The sequence below is a fragment of the Cupressus sempervirens genome, chromosome 4 (genome assembly GCF_028749045.1).
Source record: "Cupressus sempervirens isolate cs-2001-9-10 chromosome 4, ASM2874904v1, whole genome shotgun sequence".
NCBI classification, from domain to species: domain Eukaryota; kingdom Viridiplantae; phylum Streptophyta; class Pinopsida; order Cupressales; family Cupressaceae; genus Cupressus; species Cupressus sempervirens.
The window spans coordinates 420,419,910-420,442,881 of NC_143121.1; the positions used below are offsets into that span (position 1 = coordinate 420,419,910).

Sequence of the window (22,972 nt, forward strand, 5' to 3'; positions counted from 1 at the left end):
AATGACATCTTCTTAGGATTTCTTCTCTTCTTTTGAGGCTTCTCCTACTCTACACATTTTGATGGGGAACAACACTATTATGAATGTATGTGGGAAAGGTTCTATTGACATTGATGATGATACATTTCATGATGTACTTTGTGTTCCATCTTTTTCCTCTAACCTTCTCTCTATTTATCAAATTACACATAGTGGGACAGGGAAGACAGTTGAGTTTGCATAGGATTTAGTGCACATTAGAGATAGTGAGACAAACAATATTATTGCTACAGGGATTTTTGATCATGCTTCCCACCTATATTCCTTCTCACATTTTGGTTCACCATCTCCACTATTAGAGACTCGCTCTTTTTTTTCACGAGAGTCTACCGAGGTGAAGTTAGGTCGTTTGAACTTATGTGTTGTTCCTGAGACTAGTGTTGTGACTTCTACACCTTCACCTCCTATTCAAATTCCATCTCTTGTACAAGATCACTCTTCAATATTGCCTACTATTGTGGCTCCAGTCATTGAGCCACCTACTGCAGTTGTTGAGGATGCACATCTTCTCTCAGATGACACATCTTCTCTCAGATGACAAATTTAGCACACCTGTTATTCCACTTCCATTGGAGATTCTGTTTAAGGATTCTCATGCTTTCTCCTTTGAGCATCAACTAGGACTTCTAGATGCACCTTACATCCATAAATTTTATCATCCTTGTTTGTTGCCTTTGTTTCCTTCAGATTGGAGCCACATTGGTACGTTCATCGACACAAGAGTTCTACCATTTTTGGGGGGCTATGGAGTCTTAAGCTTCTATCTTGGAGGTTTTCATTGTACTTATGGTCTTGAGAGATTCTCTTGAGATGTTTCATTTGTGCATTATTTTTTATCTCTTTTTGGAGTAGAGTTTTTCCCACAGGGTTTTTGTTACCCATTTTGCTTGCCGCCAAAAATTTGAACTTTAAATGCAAACCCCACCCAACGGCTAGTTCCTAGATTTAACATTATTTAAATGCCAAAAATACGAAAAAATAAAACATTTAAAACCTTAGTGTATTTCCCCTTTTTTGTTTTCCACTAGCCTGCAACTTTTCGCTTTGTCAGATCAAGCCCAGATCTACGGTGGGCGCTTCCCCGCATTTTGAAAATGCACTACCTTTATGTAATGCGAGAAAGCCCCTTAACGACGCGTGGCAAGTGGGTCTGTGTCCTTCTTGTGGGCCGCAGGGTGGATAAGGTGGTAGGGTGAGCTGGCATTTTGATTGGTGCCTGCTTTTTCACATTCTAAGCTTCGTTAGACTTCCTAACAATGCAGGGAAGCGCTTTGGTGATGCGTGTCCAGATGATGTCATGGAAGATAGTTGAGCAGGATCAGAGGCATAGATTCTGAGCACCATTCGATGCGATCAGATTGACAGTTGGGGCACACCCACAACAACAAGGTGCAAGGAAGATAAACAATGCGGGCATGCCCCTCTATGACATGTGTCTTGTGACCTCATATGTTCTTAGTTATGCCTTCTACTATCCGATGTGATCTGATCCACAGTTGGCGCATGCCCACAAGATGAAGATTCAAGGATTTTAAGTATTGCGAGTATGCTCCCTTGTGACATGTGGCATGGTGTGACGTCATGGGCCCACCCTTCTGAAAGAGGCATTGATGACTCATCCTTGGTGTTAGTTTTCAGGCAGGCCAGAGTATGACAGAGGTATTTTATTGGCCCATCCAACTAACTTGGCTTACAGTTCTGCAGAGTTTTGATCATCGTTCGATGCAAATGAATCAAGGGATGGCACTTCCCTGCAATATCAAGATGCAAGGTAATTAAGTAATGCGGGAAAGCGAGTGGAGGACACGTGTCCTGGTGGCTCAAGTAGCATCGATAGTTAATGACAGTGGTTAAAACAATTGCCACTGTCAGGGTTTTGGCCAAACTGCCACAATCAGTGTTTTGGGGTGGCACAGTTAGTTATAAACAGATGGTCAACTCGACGAGACCCTGAAAGGTGGTGAGAAAATAAAAGACCATTGACCCACGCGGCTCATTCTCCTTGCGAATCTCGGTTGACTCACGGACCTTGCTGACTCCCAGGCCAAAAAATGAAGGAAAGTTAGGGTTTTGCACGAATCTGATCTTTACGATCGATTCCAACCACTAGAAGTGAATGCGAAGCATGCAGAGACACTCTACCACCCCGATCCAATCTATCTAGCTTGTCAGACCACAGTTATGGCACCGTTTCTGTCCTCTCAAGGCCTATTTTAGTTAAAAATCTAATTTCATGGTACCTAAAGCTATAATTAGATAAGATTTCTTCAGATTCCCATGATTGTTCTTGGAAGAGCCTTGATGGCAGTGGTTGCAGGATAGTTTTGGAGGGAAAATCTCAGTTATGCCTGATCTATAAAGGTAATTTTTTGTAATTTTGAAGGGGTCGACCTTTCTCTGTTTTCTCTATTATTGCTCTGCAAATTTTCAGTGTAAATTCTCCTGTGCCTCTGAACTGCATGATTTTCTACCTTATCTCTTTCAGCCATTGGTGTGAAGGTGCAAGAACTCCTTGCCTCCACTAGTGTTTTGTGAAAATCTGTAATCTGCGTGACTGTATCTCCTATTGGCTAATGAATGATAATATAAGTGAATCTCTCTTTCCTTATGTCATTCATCTTGGTCTTCTGATCTGCATGTGATTGTTAGATTAAAGCAAGTCTGAATGTGTATATCCTTAGTTTCATTCTGGTTCTATAGTGCATGTATGGGCAGAGATTGGTCCAAACACTCTATTTTGGTGCATCACCTCCCTATATTAGAATAGGTAGATTTGCTTTCTTGCATCTCCTTCTCCCTTTTCCCTTCCAAGAGTAGTTAGGTGCACCCTGATAGTAAGAGGAAGCCGGCCTTCTCCGAAGACTCAACCTCATAGTTCAAGTCCCACAGCTTGGAGGTTGTTTCCATGTTTCACTAGGTTGTCCTCATGCATAGACTTTGGACAGGGGTGCAAACCTCAGTGGCAACAGTTTTTGGCATGCCCATATCAGAAGATTTTAAGTCCACTGGTGTCAGAAGGAAGATTTCACGATTAATACTGAAGAGATAGTACTAGCTTCGGTGTTCAAGCCTTCAAGAGGTTCATTCTTCAAAGTACTTGGCAACTCTGAGCTTCAAACACATCTGGTTCCAGACCAAAGTTGCAGTAATTCATTCCCAAAGCTGAAACAAGGGCATCTTCTAGAGGTAAATTTTAGTACCAAGAGCTTTCACTTTCAAATCCTAGAAGAAGGAGGACAAGAGTATCCCTATCACTAGTTAGGATTGCAATAGTAACAAATATGCCTACAAGATCTATCTCTACTCCTCCTACTGTTAGATCTTAGCCTAGATTTCCATCGACACATATCAATAGATCACTTGTCTATATGGTGTTTCCTAGAGCCCATACTTTTGCCACCTTTAATGGTGGAAGTCCTCTTTTATTGGCCCAAAGACATGACATAACAATAGCTGCACTTAAAAGTATATCAGAGTTTACTGGTGAAACTTCTATCTCTCCCTCAGAGCACATTCAAGAGGTTGAAAATGTTTGTAATATCCATGGTATTATGGAAGATGATGTTGCAGTTAGGCTTCTAGCCTCATCTCTGAAAGGAAAAGCACTACAGTGGTATAGAAGTTTGGCTCATGGTTCTATAACTGATCAGGATGGATTAGGAGCAGGACTGTGTAAACACTTTGAGGACAAAAGTGACCATTTATCACTTTTAGAACAGTTGACTACTATAAAAAGAGCCCCCCATGAATGTATGATTGATTTCAACTATAGATTTCAAAAGACATGGGATAGAAGACCTATTTCAGTGAAGCCTACCCCTGGTAATGCCTTCTTGCATTACCTTAGAGCCTTTAATAGTGACATTGCTACTACAATCCAAACCATGGGAGGGGATACCTTACCTAACGCTTATGACATAGCAGTAAGGGTAGAAAATATATTGATACAAGGAGATAAGTTAGCTCGAAGGCCTCCTATGCCCTTTTTCCTTGATGTCCCAAACCATCAACCAGCAATGGCTCCTCCTCCCATAGCTTCCACCTCACAGTCCCTTGCTCTAGTCCCTCAAGCCTCCACATCTTCAAATGGAATAGATGAGATTAAGGAGATGATGCAATCTATGATGTTGAACATAGATAAGAGATTGTAAGGCCAAGAGAAGAAGCTAGAGGACAACTTCTCTATGATGCAGAAAATGAGCAATAAGGTGGTGACTTTAGAAAGACAAGCTCAAGGTAATAAAGCTCATCAGTTGCAAGGTCAAACTCTAAGTAGTAATAAGCCTCCAAATCAAAATTATGGGAACAATTCTTTTGACCAGAATGGAAAAAATAGTCATGCTTCAACTTCAAATGCAAGTCAAAGTAAGGCCATAGTCCCTCAAAACAACATGGTTCAAGATCAAGATTTTTGTCTCTCTTGTAATTACTCCTATGCTCATTGCATGTGTCAAAAGGCTGAATCTTATTTGGCTTTGACCATCCAAGAGCCTGCAATAAAATCATCATACAAGGAAGGACAATTTAAGGATGCCTCATATGTGCAAGGGCAAGGTGATTGTTCTTTTATGAACCATCAGATGGAGGAACATTGCAATGTAAACCAGGATTCTGTTGCTCACAACACTAGGAGCAAGAGAAGAGCTATTGAAGATGCTACCCCTCCTCTTAATCAAGCCTCAACTTCAAGTGCGATACCTCATGAACAAGCATTCAATGAGCAATCAAATGTTTCTCAGCAGCAAAGGCAAAATAATGTTAGAAAGGATGCAAGTGATCCTCTGGTTGTTCCACCTCAACCTCCTACAAGGACAACTCCCAAGGCTTCTACCAAAGTGCCCACTATGCCATTCAGTGTGGTAGAGAAAATGAAGAAGACAACTATGAATATCTCTATGTGGGATGCTATTGCTACTATATCCATGCAAAAGAGGTTGTTGCAGCAAGAGTTGGAGAGTATTAAACCAAAGGATCAAACAACTAGTATGGAAAGTGCCACAAGCCTAATACAACCATTAAGGGAGATAGAAACAACTAAAAAGGTTAGACCTCCCCCATTCTATGTTTCTCTAATTATAGGGGATAAACTAGTCCATAATTGTATGATTGATTTGGGGGGCTAGTAGTTCAATGATGCCTAGGTTTGTTGCTGATGCTTTGGAAATGAAATATGAGCCCATTGTTAAGGATGTATTATAGTTGTATGGTAGTACTGTCAAGACTGTAGGGATCCTTAGAAATGTAGAGATGGCTCTACATGCATGCCCTGGTTGTACTGTAATTCAAGATATATCAATGGCTGAAGTTAAGCCACATTTTGCTATTTGTCTATCAAGGGACTTCACTGCCCAAATAGGTGGTTACATATCTTCTGATTGGTCATATATGTTTTTTAAAACAAGATATGGAGCCAAGGCTTCAATTAGAGCAGAGCCTCTAGCTCTCCATCATACTGAACCCTACACCCCTAATCTCATCAACATGAATTATACTATCTTAGAGGGGGATGAGAATGACATATTGAGTGAGCCTACTACTTCCCTAGTAGAGATACCTGATTTTCTCTTAGATGAATGGGCTAATGCATATCAATTTGATCCTATGCTAGAAACACTTGAAACATGCCTTAGTACATATTGTATATTAGAGAAAGATGCTCTAGTTCCCGATCTTGTGGATACTAAAGAAGATATGAGTGGGATATGGAGTATGTACTTTGATGGATGAAGGAATAAGAATGGATCAGGAGCTGGTGTGATGTTGATTTCTCCTACGCAAATAAGGTACTACTTCTCCTTTAGGATCCAATTGAGTTGCACTAATAATGTGGCTGATTATGAATCCTTGGTCTCCTACTTGCTCAAAAAAGAGGAATCCAAAATTTAAGTGTATATGGAGATAGTGAGTTGGTGGTGAATCAAGTGAGAAATCAGAATATCACCAAAAATGGTTTGCTCAAGTCTTATAAACATAGAGTTTGGGATTTTCTTGAAGGTTTCAATGCATTTAACATCTAAAGCATCCCTAGAAAAGAAAATAGACGTGCTGATAGACTTGCAGAAATAGGTGCATCTCATGATGTGCCAAGGAATTTTGGGGAGAAGAAAGAGCAACAAATCAGAGTGGTAGTAAGGCCTGCCATCCTTGACAATAACACCCATTGGCAAATGTTTGAGTCTGATGAGCAAATTGTGAGCTTCTTGCAGAATCAGGCAAAATTTTCAAAGAGAAATCAATCAAGACTGCAGGATCAGTATGGTGACCAAATCATAAATCTCAGCTCCAACAAGCTACCTAAAGGCCTCATTACTCTAGAGAGTGCTTTTAATCCTGATGATCAAGCAAGAGGCAGAGTCATGAACATAGCTGCTGATGAAGATGACTATACTCCAGTCATGGTTGCTAATGGAAAGTCCTTAAACATGGGGAGGGTATGTTCTAAAATTGAACAAGAAAATTTTATTCATCTATGTCAAGAATTTAATGATGTATTCGCTTGGACATATGATGACTTAAAGGGCTTTGACCCAAGGTTGTTTCAGCATACCATAGATTTAATTGATGATGTAAAACTAGTAAGACAAAAATAGAGATCAGTGAATCCTAAAATTGAATCCTTAATGAGAAAGGAGCTATCCAAATTGATTGAGGCCAATATAATTTTCCCTATCAAGCACTCATCATGGGTAGCAAACCTTGTCCCTGTTAGGAAGAAGAATGTAGAAATTAGATTGTGTGTGGACTTTAGGGACCTTAACCAAGCTTCCCCTAAAGATCACCATCCTCTTCCTCCCATGGAGTAGATTTTATCCAAGGTCAATGGTTCAGAGAGATTTTCATTTCTTGATGGGTTCTCTGGCTATAATCAAGTGCTAGTCAAGGAGTTTGATAGATACAAGACTGCATTCACTACCAAGTGGGGTACCTGTGCTTATTGTAAAATGCCATTTGGACTAACTAATGCAAGTGCCACATTCCAAAAGGCAATGGAAATGTCTTTCAAGAATATGATTGAAAGGTTTGTGTTAGTTTACCTTGATGATATCACAATATATTCAAAGAATGTAGAAGATCATTTTGATCATCTCAGGCAGGTATTATTAAGGTGTAGAGAGTTTGGGGTATCTCTTAACCTAGGCAAGTGTGTCTTTGCTACAAATCAAGGAAAATTATTAGGACACATTGTATCTAATTATGGCTTAACTATTGATCCAGAGAGAACAAAAGCAATACTCACCCTTCCCTTCCTAAACATAAGAAAGGGTTGCAAACTTTCCTTGGTAGGATAAATTTTGTGAGAAGATTTATCCCTAATCTTGCTACCATGGTGAAACCCCTTACAACTATGCTCAAGAAAAGTATGGTCTTTGCATGGACCAAGGAAGGGAAGGAAATTTTTGAAGAGATCAAAGCAGCCATAGCCTTAGCCCCTACTCTCATCAATCCAAACTTTGAGAAGGATTTCATTCTTTATACTTTAGGTGGTGAGTCAAGTATCTCTGCTTTCTTGACTCAAACAAATGACAAGAATGAAGAGCGACCCATAGCCTTCTTTAGTGAACGGCTTAAAGAGTATGAAGACAAGTACAACTTTGCAGAGAAGCAAGCCCTTGTAGTCATTAGAGCCTTGAAGAAATTCAGACACCTCTTGTCTCACAATAGGATTCATTTGTTAATATCTCATGCCAGTGTGAAGGATTTCCTTTGGAGTAAAGATATTAGTGAGAAAAGAGCTGGTTGGATTACAAAAGTGATGGAATATGATGTTGACATCCAGATTACCAAGCTGGTAAGAGGGAAAGGGTTGTGTAAATAGATGTTGTCATCTCAAAAATCAGATGAGGGGGTTGCTATGATACTAACAGAACAAGAGGCAAGAAATGAGGGCCCAAGCAACTGGATGGATGATATGAAGAACTTCTTATTAGGCAATGGGTACACTCAAGGATTAGATAAAGTTAAAAGAAGACAATATAGATTGCAATCAATTCCTTATGTCTTAGTTGAGGGTATTCTTTTCAGGAAAGATTTTAATGGATCCCTATTAAGATGCATTGACATAGACCAAGCTGAAAGGATGATCAAAGAACTTCATGATGGTCCTGATGGTGGTCACTTCTTAGCCAGAACAACTGCAATGAAGATCATGAGAGCTGGTTATTATTGGCCATCCCTATTTCATGATTGTCACAGGTATGTGAGGAAGTGTGAAAAATGTGCCTTCTTCTCTGGCAAGCAAAGGCTTGCAGCTCTTCTCCTTCATCCTATCCAAGCGGATCAGCCTTTTGCTCAGTGGGGATTAGATTTCATAGGCCCTATCAACCCTCCTTCTAGTTCTAGTCACAAGTGGATCTTAGCCTCTACAGATTACTTCACTAGATGGGCAGAGGTAGTTGCATTGAAGGATGCCACTAAATCTTCAGTTGTCGAGTTCCTTGATGAAATTGTGACCAGGTTTGGTGCCCCTTCAACCATTATTTTAGACAATGCAAAGTCTTTTGTAGGAGTTTAGATTTGTGCATGGGCAATTGACCATAATATCTATTTGAGCACATCTTCAAACTACTACCCTTAGGGTAATGTTTTGGTTGAATCCTCCAACAAAAACTTGATTAGAATCATAAAGAGGACAATAGAGGATAATCAAAGATGTTGGCATAAAGGGTTAAGGACAACTCTTTGGGCTGATAGGATAACACCTAAGAGATTAATAGGGAATTCTCCATTTGTGTTAGTACATGGTAGAGAAGCAAGACTTTCAATCTCATTGGAGTTCCCAGCCCTAGAATTAGCTCATCAACTGGAGCTAATTGACAATGATGCCATGACAGTAAGAATGGCAGAGCTAATGGAATTGGAAGAAAAGTGAAGTCAGGCCATATAGACCTTGGAGACACATCAACAATAGGTAAAAAAGAGATTTGACAAAAGGGCTAGGGTCAAGACTTTCAGAGAAGGTGACCTAGTTTTGAAATGGGATGCAGACAGGGAAAAACCAGGGAGGCACTCAACATTTGATGCACTATGGAGTGGTCCCTATGTGATTGAAAGTTGTAAATAGGCCAATGGTTTCCAATTAAGCAGGCCTGATGGTGAAATTCTTCCCATCCATGTCAATGGGATTTATCTGAAGCCATGTTTTTGACAGGGTTTGAGGTTCCATGTACATAGTTAGTGTAGTTTTGTTCTTTGTTTGTTTCCTATTTTCCAAGAAGTGCACGAGCATAGCGTTGTCTCTCTGTGAGACAACAAATTTTGAAAATTTTAAAGGTTGCAGAGATGTTTGATTTCTGGTTCCAGTTGCAAAAGCAGAGATTTCCAGTATTTTGCTGTTGCAGAGGTAGGGTTACGGTTTTACAGTGCACTGATCTACAATGTTTACAACTCTGTAGCCCAATGGACACATAAGGCCATTGGTCATAAGTGTAGTAGGCTCGCATCCCCTTTGAGTCGCCAAAAATGTTACCCATTTTGCCTACTGCCAAAAAATTGAACTTTAAATGCAAACCCCACCCAATAGCTAGTTCCTAGATTTAACATTATTTAAATGCCAGAAATATGAAAAAATAAAACATTTAAAACCTTAGTGTATTTCCCCTTTTTGTTTTCCACCAGCCTGCAACTTTCCACACCATTAGATCAAGCCTGGATCTACGGTGGGCTCTTCCTCGCATTTTGAAAATGCACTACCTTTATGTAATGTGGGAAAGCCACTTAGTGACGCGTGGCAGGTGGGTCTGTGTCCTTCTTGTGGGCCGCAGGGTGGATAAGGTGGTAGGGTGAGTTGGCATTTTGATTGGTGCCCACTTTTCTGCATTTTGAGCTTTGTCAGACTTCCTGACAATGCGGGGAAGCGCTTTGGTGACACGTGTCTAGATGATGTCAGGGCAAATAGTTGCACAGGATCAGAGGTGCAAATTTTGAGCACCATTCAATGCGATCAGATCGACAACTGGGGCACACCCATAAGAACAAGGTGTAAGGAAGATAAAAAATGTGGGCATGCCCCTTTGTGACATGTGTCCCGTGACCTCATATGTTCTCAGTTGTGCCTTCTACCGTCCGACGTGATCTAATCCACGGCTAGCACATGCCCACAAGATGAAGATGTAAGGATTTTAAGTATTGCGGGTATGCGCCCTTTTGATGCGTGGCATGGTGTGACATCATGGGCCCACCCTTCTGAAAGAGGCATCGATGACTCATCCTTGGTGGCAATTTTCAGGTAGGCCAGAGTACGACAAAGGTATTTCATTGGCCCATCTAGCTGACTTGGCTTACAGTTCTGTAGAGTTTTGATCACTGTTCGATGCAAACAAATCAAGGGGTGGCGCTTCCTTGCAATATCAAGATGCAAGGTAATTAAGTAATGCAAGAAAGCGAGCAGAGGACACGTGTCTCGGTGGCTTAGGTAGCATCGACAATTAACGACAGCGGTTAAAATAATTGCCATAGTCAGGGTTTTGGCCAAATTGCCACGGTCAGTGTTTTGGGGTGACGCAGTTAGTTATAAACAGATGGTCAACTCGGCAAGACCCTGAAAGGTGGTGAGAAAATAAAAGACCATTGGCCCACGCGGCTCATTCTCATTGTGAATCTCGGTTGACTCGCTGACCTTGCTGACTCCCAGACCAAAAAATGAAGGAAAGCCAGGGTTTTGCACGAATCTGATCTTCATGATCGATTCCAACCACCGTAAGTGAATGCGAAGCATGCAAAGACACTCTACCACCCCGATCCAATCTATCTACCTGGTTAGAGCACAGTTATGGCATCGTTTTTGTCCTCTCAAGGCCCTATTTTAGTTAAAAATCTGATTTCATGGTACCTAAAGCTATACTTAGATCAAATTTCTTCAAATTCCCATGATTGTTCTTGGCAGAGCCTTGATGGCGGTGGTTGCAGGATAGTTTTAGAGGGAAAATATTAGTTATGCCTGATCTATAAAGACAATTTTTTGCAATTTTGAAGGGGTCGACCTTTCTCTGTTTTCTCTGTTATTGCTCTGCAAATTTTCAGTGTAAATTCCCTTGTGTCTCTAAACTGCATGATTTTTTGCCTTATCTCTTTCAGCCATTGGTGTGAAGGTGCAAGAACTCATTGCCTCCACTAGTGTTTGGTGAAAATCTGTAATCTGCATGACTGTATCTCCTATTGGCTAATGAATGATAATATAAGTGAATCTCTCTTTCTTTGTGTCATTCATCCTGGTCTTCTGATCTGCATGTGATTATTAGATTAAAGCAAGTCTGAATGTGTATATCCTTAGTTTCATTCTGGTTCTATGGTGCATGTATGGACAGAGATTGGTCCGAACACTCTATTTTGGTGCATCACCTCCCTAGATTAGAATAGGTAGATTTGCTTTCTTGCATCTCCTTCTCCCTTTTCCCTTCCAAGAGTAGTTAGGTGCACCCTGATAGTAAGAGGAAGCTGGTCTTCTCTAGAGACTCAACCTCATAGTTCAAGTCCCACAACTTGGAGGTTGTTTCCATGTTTCACTAGGTTGTCCTCATGCATAGGCTTTGGACAAGGGTGCAAACCTAAGTGACAACAATTTTCTCTATTTGTTTGTTTCATAGAGCTTTGATTGTGATTGGGTACCTCATCAGGCCTTGTTATTAGGACCCAAGTTTGCTTTCAACATTGCATTGTAGCTTCCTTGCTTTTTCTGCATTTTTTGTAGCTGCATTGCTGCTCATCTTAAGGGGGGGTGTTAAAGAAAAAGGTTAATTTAATTTAATTTATTAAATTACCTTTTCTCCCTTCCTAAGATTTCACTTTAGCACCTTTTGCATTCTCATTTAATAATTATTTAGTAATTATCAGATAACATTTACTTGTTAGGTTACCCTTTTCAGGTTTTGATCTCCTACTATAAGGATAGATCATTTGTAATTATCTTGCATCTTTTTCATTTCTGAGAATACAATTTGCATATTTTTAGAGAAAACCATCGCCTCTTCTTATCTTTTTCTTCCCTGTGACAGGTTTTTACATGCAGGTTTTCAAGGGCTTCGTGGATTTGTATTGCATATTGCTCAAATCCTTCTAGGATAATTGATTCACCCCCTCTCAATTATTATAAATATTCTAACAATTAAAATAAAGAGATAAAGTGATAAATATATCAAGTTTACTGCAAATGAATAAGTATATTTAAAGAGGAAACAAATAGAAATACATACCAAGTCAAAAACTAAACATAGCGTAAGGAGTATACATTTGTTAATGTATAATATTAATAAGATGCTACATCAAAGTAAACTTAGAACTACTATTTGACATAAATTTACAAATTTGAGAAAATGGGAATAAATTATCAACCTTTTTTATATTTTAAGCATCTTTCTCAGTTGAGAGAAAAAAGGTACGAATGAAACATAATTGTAAGTGGATGAGAAAGTGACATATTCACTTGAATGATTATACTAATAATACTAAAGAAATAAATACTTATACATCTGAGAACCTTTGTAAGATTGTGTGGACAAAAGAGGTTGGGAGATGGAAGAAGTATTACCTTAAATTTTTTAACCCCAACATGTACTATCAACAAAAGAGCTATATAGACATCAATATCCCAACAAGGTCAAAGAATCTTATTTTCCAATTAAGGAATAACTCATATTATCTTTGATGTAAAACATGAAGATGGAAAATGCCAAAAGAGGTATGAGAAGAAAGGGCTTGTATCTTTCGTGCATCATGAACTAAGGAAACTCAAAAGAACATTATTTTAGATTGCAAATCATACAATAGCATCAAAAATTTTCTTATGAATGATTTATTAACAACTTCTTTTCAAGATTTATACAAAAAGGAATGGACAAAGATAATGATATATCTCATAAATGAATGAATGGAGAAATTTAAATGATCTCCAGAAGACCTAAAGGTTTAAAGGGACATGAGACACAAAATTAACACATTTTTAAACTCTTTTCCATGTTGGTTTTCTATTATGAATATTGAGCAACAAACTCATCATTTTGTGAAGTCTCACCTCCTCATAAACTCACTCAAACCATCCACCTTCAAGTTGTTATCAAACTAACTATAACTAACTTAATACACTACATATTCCTTTGTGAAATTTTATCTAGTTCTCAACACCTACTTGTTGTCAAATATGTAAGTCCTTTCTTCCTAATCTCTTTTGGGCATTGTCTGTTTACCTATTTTACATCTCAAATGATGAAAATTAGTTCTCAACTAAACAATTATTAAATTAAATTAAAAAACCCAATACATCGCAATAAAAATAATAAGGTTCAAATCTCAAATGATGAAAACTAGTTCTTAACTAAACAATAATCAAACTAAAATTTGAAAAAAACACTTCACAATAAAATAATAATGACAAGGTCCATTGTCCCATAAAATTTCTTTGTGCAGTAATTAATGGATATGAATATTTTTTCTATTCCATTCAACAAATAAGAGGTGGAAAGGAGAAAAACACTAAAAAGGAATTCCTTGTTATAATAAATCATAAAATTAGTATGGATGGATGAATAATTTTAATGAAATCCACAAGACTAACCAATCTAAAGGACCAAAAAATCATGAACATAAACTATTTCCATATTCCTTTCTGTGTTTGATCTCCTATTACGAATCTTGACTATAAAGTTAGCGATTTGATTGATCTTATCCTTGTTAAATAAATTATGCATCATGTTGTCCTTCAAGATGATTTTCTATTGAGCACACATATCTTCATACACTGTGTATTCTATAAGAAAGTACAATTTTGTCTCAATCACACCCATCCAATAGAACATGTAATTTCTCTCCTCCCATACCTCTTTGGGTCTCTTCAACCTACTCATCTCACACATGAGATGATGCAATCCTATCTTCAACTGTGCCATTAATAATCTTGCTTGCCCTTTAATACTTTCCCCTAAATATACTTTTTCCCCATGTTCCCAAGTTGGGTTAAACTCTTGAATGTTGTAAGGCTTATTTTGACCAATGTGGTTAGTCCACATGGTAGTATGAAATGTTTCCACGAAAAACTTTATTGTTTCTTTATTGGTATTAAGACACTCATGCAACTTTATGTTTTATTTGTTCAACCACTTTTTATTTTGTTTCATCCAAGTTTTCTTTCTACAGTCTAGACCATCTTCCATTGCAATTTTTGGCCAACTTTGGTTATGCATACATTTTCAACCTTCTTTATATAACTTAGTATCTAGGTTATCATTGATGCCTTCAATAGAAAAGTACTTGCCTCTGCTAAAATAATTTCGTATGATATGAAGGTTTTAACTTTGGGACAACTTGTGATTATGTGCCTCTAAATTCTCTCTAATCTTATCCATCCACAGTTTGACATTTTGGCTCCCCAAAATTTGCAACCATATAGAATCACTTGAGTGACCAACACACTAAAAAGAGTTTTCTTGGTTTTCCAATCCTAAAGTTCATTTTTTTGCACCTATTTTGGAGTAGATATGATGCTTTCCATCCCCCTTATATCTTTTTCGCTCTACAAGTCTTCCAACTAAGCCAATAGTGAAAGTCAATCCCAAGGTATTTATATATTTTCATAATTTCCAACGAATTGCCTTAAAAAAGGAAGGTAATTTTTTTCCTCCTTAAAGAGAAAATCATGTCTAGTTTTGGTAATGTTCACTTGCATCTCAATCTCTTTTGCAAAAGTGTTCTAAGACCCTTAAATAATCTCTCAATCCTTTAGCTTTTTTTGATATTAAAATAAGATTATACATATCCTTAAAATGGACACCTTCTTTATTGAAATGTTTAATCAAGCTTCTTATTTATTTATTTATTGATAATCCAAATAAGGTGGGATAAATGACATCCTTGCTTAAGCTTGATGTCAGTACCAAAAAAATTTGGAGTTTTGATTTTGGCTCTAACTCTTATATAGTCTATGCATTGCCAATATATACATGTTAGGGATAGTAATTCCTCTATTATGTTTCATAACTTGTCTAAAGACACCATGTAAAGGCTTTCTTAAGGTTTACAAAATAACAATATTCTTCTTCCCCTTGATTGTCCCATATTTTCTTGATCAAATATTGAAAAGTGATGCAATGATTAATAGTGGATTGTCCAAGTTTCAAACTAGCTTGCCCTCTTGTATTTTTTCCCTCACTTTTTGTAAGTTCTACCATGACCTCAAACAATTTTCCAAAAAGAAAAGTTAGTTAGGTGGATTACGGATATCCCCATTTTAAATAAAGGAATATAATTTTTGAGAAACCATTTCAAATTGCACTATAAATGATTTCTTTTACATGAGGTGAGAAGAGATCAACTTCCCATTAAAAAAAGTAGCAAGTAAACAACATTCTTCAAAAATCCCCAAAACTTCTCACTTTTTGTAAGCTCTACCATGAACCCCAAAAATATTGTCAAAAATAAAGTTAATTAGGTGAATTATGAATATCTCCATTTCTACTCGCTTGCATCCATTCAATTCACTTTTCCAATTAAATTGACCAATTACATAATAGAATTTAGAAAGTTAAATGAAATTTCAAATGTTTACATCTTTTCTTTATTTTTCAAGATTTTATAATTCACATTTTTTAGTAATTCTCTTGGTATATGCTAATTTTGGTAGGGATAAAAATTAAGTTCCCCTAGCAAAAATACAGAATATATGTCATATTATGTCATTAATTGTCATGCATTCATGACAACTAGATTTTTTCAAAGATGTCATTTCATGACAACTCTATAACAAAAATTTATTTTAACAACTCTATCTTTTTATACTTCAGTTAATTATTATTTTTAATATTGTTTTGACTTGTGCATTTTTACCATATTAGAATTAAATATAATTAAGTTAATAAATATCATTTATATTATATGACTTCACAAATTTTTAAATAAATAGAAAATAATTTATATTAATAATTATCAATGAGTTTTAAAAAAAATACAGATATTATCAATTTTATATTAAACGGTCTTACATAATTTCACATTTCATTTATTTTTTAAATTTATTTAATTTTATAATTATAAAAAAGATTTAAAATAAAAAATATTATTATCAATATGTTAGTTATTGCAACAATAAGATGGTTCTTTAAAGACTTGTTCAAAATAATGTTAACAAACATACACATTTTTCAAGCAAAATCGTGACAATCCAACTCACACATATTATTGAAGACATAAATTAATAAAAAATTGAAGATGATAGAATAATTTCAATAATAGTACATGTAAGATTTATTTAAATAACATTTTTCTAAGAAGCCCTCTTTGAATTCACAAATTTCCCCTCACATCACACTACTTTGTGTTGTTAGGAAAGAAATATAATTAAAAAAAAAAAACTATAAAAGATCGAGTTCAACTTCTAATGAATGAATGAATGTGATTTTAATGATGTCCACTAGACCACAAAAGTCTATAGGACCAGCAAAATATGCTAAACAGATTCCATATTTCTTTCCATTTCCAATCTTCTAATATAGATCTTAATCAACAAGTCCTCCAATTGCTTGATCTTGTCAACCTCAAACAAACTATGCATGTTGACCTCCTTTTCTATAAAATTATAGTATATTTAGATGTTGTCATAAGTTGTGCTATCCTCTCCTCCCAAACCTCCTTGAGCCTCTTTCATCTACGTGTCTCGCATCTCAGGTGATGGGATTCAATTCTCAACTTAATTAATAACAACCTTGCCTTAACTTTAATAGCAGCCTCAAAATATGCTTTCTAACTGTGATCCCTGATAGGTTAAATTCTTCAATGTAATAAGCATTTTTATCTACTACTGTTATTATTAAGCCGATAGGCTTTATGTGGGAGCTTTGCTCCCCAAAAAACTTAATTTTGACGGAAAAGTTGTCAGGCCAAACAGATTTCTATTTTACGGGAGCTTTTCCAATAGAAGTCATTTTTTAGAAATATTCTATAAACAATATTTTTGCAATTTTTTTCAAACAATATCCTTTTTTTTATAAACTTTCTATTTTACTATTACGTTTCTAATTGTCTCTTTTCTAATTTTATTTAACTTGCCAATTCTCTAATGTTTTTTGTTAATTTCTATAAATGTCTATCGATACCTTCAACTTTCTTAGGCAATCTACACGTTGAAGAAAATTTGTTGTCTAATCTTCCATCAATTTTAATTAAATTGATTTCTGAGTTTTTATCTTTAAGTTTTTGATATGGATGTGGAGGCAAGCGATTCTGCTAGGAAGGTATTTGTATTTCTTCTCATTTATTTTTTTTGTTGTCATTTGCTTTTGGAAATAGTTGTCAGATGTGGCTTCAGAATTTTGTTTTTGCTTTGCTTGAATGTTGTTCAAGAAAAATATAATTATTGTTTGAGAATGCATATAATTGTTGTTTGAGTATAAAGAAAGTCAAAACGTTTAGTATTATGTATTTTTTCAAAAAAGGCTTTGGTTGTAGCTTTGGGAATGTTTGCTCTTGATCCGATTTTCGTAGGTTTTTCCTACAAATTTTAGTTTGCCTTGGTGGCACAACACATTTTTTCATTAAAAACAATAACTTTAACTTTCACGTCTGCAACATCAATTAGTTATCTTGTATTTCCTTATGTTCATTATGTTGATATTGATTCTAAAAAGTATAATTTCAAAAGTTGATTGAAAAAAATCTATAGAATAATCTAGAAACTATTTTGAAAATTAGTAAATTTAAATTGTTTAAATTTTTAATTTGTTCTATTAACGTGAGTAGTGTTTCACCATTCGTGAGACTGTCTGTTGTTGCTTCTATCAAATTTAAAGTAGCAATAGACATGTCTGATCAAGTAAACATTTTTAAAATAATTATTTATAGTATCCGCAATCTATAAAGATGAGTTGGATTACTTCTCAAATAAATTGGAAGTTTTAATTTTCTGTTTTTCAATCTTTTGATCACAACAATATTTTTTATTAGAATGATTTTTAATTTTTTTAAATATTTCTTTAAAAAATAAAAAATAATATTATAATATGTGAACTAATTTAAAACTATACATTATATAAATATTTAAATATATATTATTAAATTGTATGTGACATAAATAAATAATATAATTATTATAAATGAATAATATAGTGTAATTTTACGTTAAACTATTTAATTTTTGCATATAATTAGTAATTTAACTAATTCACCTTCATTTACAATTATTAATTGTTTTCTAAAAAATAAATTTTATTCATTATTATATTATAATAAATTAACTTATTTTAAACTATATATCATATTATATGAAATTGTAAATAAATATTATTAAACTTTATATCATATCAAAAATAATATAATAATTAAAAATGAATAGTATGGTGTAATTTTATTTTAAACTATATATTATATAAATTTCAATGCATATTTAAAAATAATTATTACTTGAGTATATAACCATTATTTAAAATCAATTGATATAAACTATAAAATGATTTCAAAATATACATTAGAATTTATTATAAAGATATAAATTATATAATAGAATGTGATACAAATTTAATATAGTAACTCTATTCATCTATAAATTAATTATCTATTTACTTTGCTCTTTTACGTAAGTATAGTACAACTTTAATTTTTTTAATTTCAAATTTGTTTTACTTATATTGTAAATTCTGAAGTGCGTAGTTTGAAATAAAAAATTATTTCTTATTTTTCTTTGATTAAATAACAAATTAATAGAATTAATATGAATCTATTAGTATTTTGTTTTAATATGATTTTTTTTTTTTTTTGGTAATGAATCTATCGTATTTATAGATTTAATTGTTATCATTGATTGTAACATATACTATAGAACACTTGCCAAAAAGTATACACTTATAGTAATTTATAAGAAATTGGTTTTTAATTACATTTTGAATTTTTTATAATTTTTTTTTGTGTCGTACATACTCAGAAAAAGATGCAAGAAGAGAAATCACCTTTCTCACCCAACCAAATCACAAATTTTGGTATCCACCTATTTCGCATGGAAGTTGAGCTACCTAAAAGTGTTGGTCTTATAAATGATTACTGGTGTAGGTAGGAGTGACAACAACAAACTTCCACTCATATGTATGGTTTTCTATGGCTTCCAAATGCACCAATGGGTATGATCAATTGGAACAACCAATACAAATTATATCAGGCAAAAAAAATCATATTTCCATGATCAATGGTTACACTTCCATTATTGGATTGACCTTTTATTTGTTGATCTTATGTGCTAACTCGAAATTTTTTGGAGCACTCAATTGTAGCATTTCAAAGATTCAAAGATCTACATTACAAAAATTTCAATTGAAATTGTAAGCTTATTTTCCATGAAGCTTATACCATACTTTTTGCACAATTGTAGTAAATATAAAGATTTTGATCTCAACTATTTCGTAACACTTTTTAAAGATTTAAATGGAAGATTAATAAGTTACTTTCACTTCAATACATTTTATTTTTTCCATCTTCTATGTATCACATGAATGAATGTCATTTTCTGTTGGTAACTTTACAATAAGTACATGAGGTTTGATTTTGACTATTTCTTAAATCTTTTTTAAGTTTACATAGAAGATTTATCTTAAATTTTAATTTGTATTTCTTAATTCTTTTTTAAGTTTACATAGAAAATTTATCTTAAATTTTAGTTTGTTTTTCCTATCGACATGCACAAAAGCATGCAACTCCTAGTTATTATTCCAAATGACACTTAGAAACTTTGCCCCTAATTGAAAAGCTTCACAATTTAAAAAGTTGCAAGCAAACCTCTTGCTTCGGAAATCCCAAAAACTCGTCTCCCGTGAATATGCTGCCGCCTAGTAGCCTTAAAATGATGATGACATCAAAACTTGAATTCTAGCCGAAGAGAGGAATCGTCAATGCTAAAATAAGCTCCAAATTCCTTTCTAATCTGCAAAGAGGGAGTCTTGGAAGCGTAAAACCCTGATTACAAGTTGTTGGAAATTTGTTTCGAGGGAGATGACAATGCCGATGTCAGTGGCGAAGTCGTTTGGTTCGAGCCGGGGAACGTCCAAATTAATTACGGAAGGAGCAGCATTTTATTCGCTGAGAGCTGTTGGATCCAAACTCTTGTCACTCCGAAACCCAGTTTTTCCCAAGCCTTCCTCTCTTGCTTGGAGTGGAAACGCGCGCTGCATGGCACATGCCGCTGGTAGCTGCGCATCTATGCTTTTCTTTTCTTTAAAAACCTCGATATTAAGCTTAACATTAGTTATTGCTGTCTAATGATTTTCACGGTTTCGTACTGTTTTGTGATGCTTCGTTAATTACATTCTCATTCCATATGTTAGATCGTTTACTGAATATTCTTTAATACACAGTGTCCGTCAAATGCAAAAATAGAACGTTTTTAACGTTCACAAGATCAAAGATAGCTTACAGGACAGCAAACTGTCATTTTTTTCGTTTTTTAGGTGTCAATCTCATGTCAGTCAATTTGATAATAAACTTTTAACGCTCCCAATCACCTCCCTATCGAAGGGATCTTGAAGTGAAGTTGCTGCTAAATTACATGTAAACTTGAATCGGACGTCATTTTAAGCCTTACATTCTAAAATAAAGTGCTTTTCTATTTTATTATCTCAGTTCTGCAAAAGATGTAAACTCTCTTCCCACACTTCTTTTGACCTTTTTCATCAATTTGTTTCACACTGAACACTGTGGTTTAGTCCTCAAGTGGGCAACCAGATTCTTTGCTCTCAAGGAATATCGGCCTCTATATAGGGCTTTTGTTGGTAGCCAAAAATGGAGTCAAACCCTCCAATGTATTACTTCTTCTTTCTCCTCAACATCTTTTCTCACATAGACTTGTGAAACTAACGTACAACAGATGTCTTTATTTTTTGTCATTATTAGGACTAGTATTCAAGTGAATTTGTCATTTGTTCATCCACCTATAAATTTGCTTCATATATTGCTTTTATAAAAATCATGTGGCCACAAATTTACTTCCATTTGCTCAAATTTTTCAGATATCTTAAAAGACGACCCAAGCGATGGCTTTAACAAAGACAAGAACTTTACCTAGAAGAGTCTCATAGAGAGTTGAAGTTTTCTAACTTGAACTTGCTTTTGAACATGCAATTTTGGATTCTGTTTGAAAGGTGGTGGAAATGGGTCTTAGCCAAGGGATGCAAGGTAAGAGCTTATTCATTCACCATTTCCAACCTTTATCATTCCGTTGGAAAACAATCAACAAGGTTCAAAGTCAGACTTAAAGGAGAGCTGGTTGTTTTGGTTAGTTATTCCTTTTTTGGTTTATTTGATTCGATATGCTTGATTATGGTCATATAATATCTAGGTAAAATGATAAAATTGATGATAAACAACATAAATAGAAAGGCACATAACTAGAAGCCATCATAGAAGTATAGATCTGGATTTAGGAGACAAAGTGAACCTCTGGCAGCAATCTTCAACAGAATATGCCAGACTATGAAGAAAGGTACCCTAGTCTGAAGGTGCCTCTTTAAGTAGAGGTTCTCAGATTTTGAATCAGGAGGCTCTGTAGATCTATATCTTTAGAAATTAGCCTCAAGGCTCAAAGTGTTGGACACTGGAACAAGTTGGCATTCTCCAAGGGATTTCACCTGTTAGAACTCTGGGGGTGTTTTGCTCAGCCTGCTTTGCACAATTATGCTACTCTTAGTTGTCGGAGTATGTGCACTTGTGAAAGAGGGAAAAATGTTGTGTTGTATAGGGGATGCCTAAGTCAAACCCCATGGTGTTTCCACCTCCACTTCAACATTCTTAGAGCTTACCTCTGGTAGGACAGAGGCTGCAAACCTTTATCGAAATGCTTGAAATGACAAACAATACCTTTGTTATGAAATCCTTGCCTTTAAGTCTCACACAAACTTTGATGTTGCTTGGTGCATGCTAATGCATGCCCCCATCAGAGAGGAACACATAAAACTTTATCTCAATTGCTGAAACTTGAATATTTGACTCCTTTTTCGCGTAGTTGTGCGCAATTGGAATTGAATTGATTGGGAAAGATATGTTCAAATGAGAGGGAGTTGTATTTATGTGCAACTTACACCTTTTGAGATTTTATTTTTTGGCTAAGGCCAACACTGTGGAGCACCTTTTGACGATGACCTTTATGATTTCACATGTGGGGCCATAATGCTTGGATAGGGGTGCCATGCACCCTAGTCTTGGCATTCTAGGCTAGAAAGATATTTTTGAGTAGGGGGTTGCACTAAGCTTCCAGAAATGCTTAGTGCAATCAGAATAAGATCATAGGCATTTCAAAAAAAACTTAGCAACATCTTCTCCTTGAAGACAACCATTCCCACCTTTCAAATTTGGCCATTCATGTTCGTTAATATATAGTTCGAAGAGTGTAGGAGATATCCTTGCCTCGAAATCATCCAATAGAAGAACTTCCTTTTGTTGGGAGAAAATTGAAATATTTTTTTAAGTACTGAAACAGGTCCTTTAAATTTAACCCCCTTTTTAATGTGCAAACTAACATGCTGCATGTTTTATGTTCTCACCATTTGTAAATTTTAAAAAAAGTTATATTCCTTATTTGGGTATTTTTTTGCAACGTAATGTTTCTTCCCCATGTTTCTTTTATTAAGACTGTTATGCCATTGCAGTTCTTTCCATATCCGGCTCATCAGTCCAATTTGAGAATTGTTACACTCATCAGGTCATGAGTTTCTGTAAGATATCTCCCTCCCATCAGTTATAGGCATTTAGTCCATTTTCTATGGAAGACCTCAACAGTTCCAACATATGAGTTTTAAGTGCTCTTGGGGGGACCCTACTTGCTAATTTGTCTTGGTTCTGAAAGGCTCAAGGCAGAATCTATACATTTTTTGATTTTCACCCATTCTCTCTTTGATTCTTTCTTTGCTGGCATTGTTACATTTGCTTTCCCTTTGCTGCCTTCATGCCGTTTTGATGTGTTTTGGGACAATAGGTTGGT

General features: G+C 35.4%; 1 protein-coding gene across 1 annotated transcript in view; it reads left to right on the plus strand.

Annotated features, from left to right (window-relative positions):
- Positions 1–19,871: 19,871 nt before the first annotated feature.
- The window catches only part of LOC149561838 (endoribonuclease L-PSP family protein), a 46,908-nt gene continuing 43,807 nt past the window's right edge, over positions 19,872–22,972 (plus strand). The window contains exon 1 of the mRNA XM_089825374.1: positions 19,872–20,185. Within this exon, the coding sequence (XP_089681500.1) occupies positions 19,993–20,185 (193 nt within the window). The 5' untranslated portion in view covers positions 19,872–19,992. The remainder of the gene's footprint in view (positions 20,186–22,972) is intronic.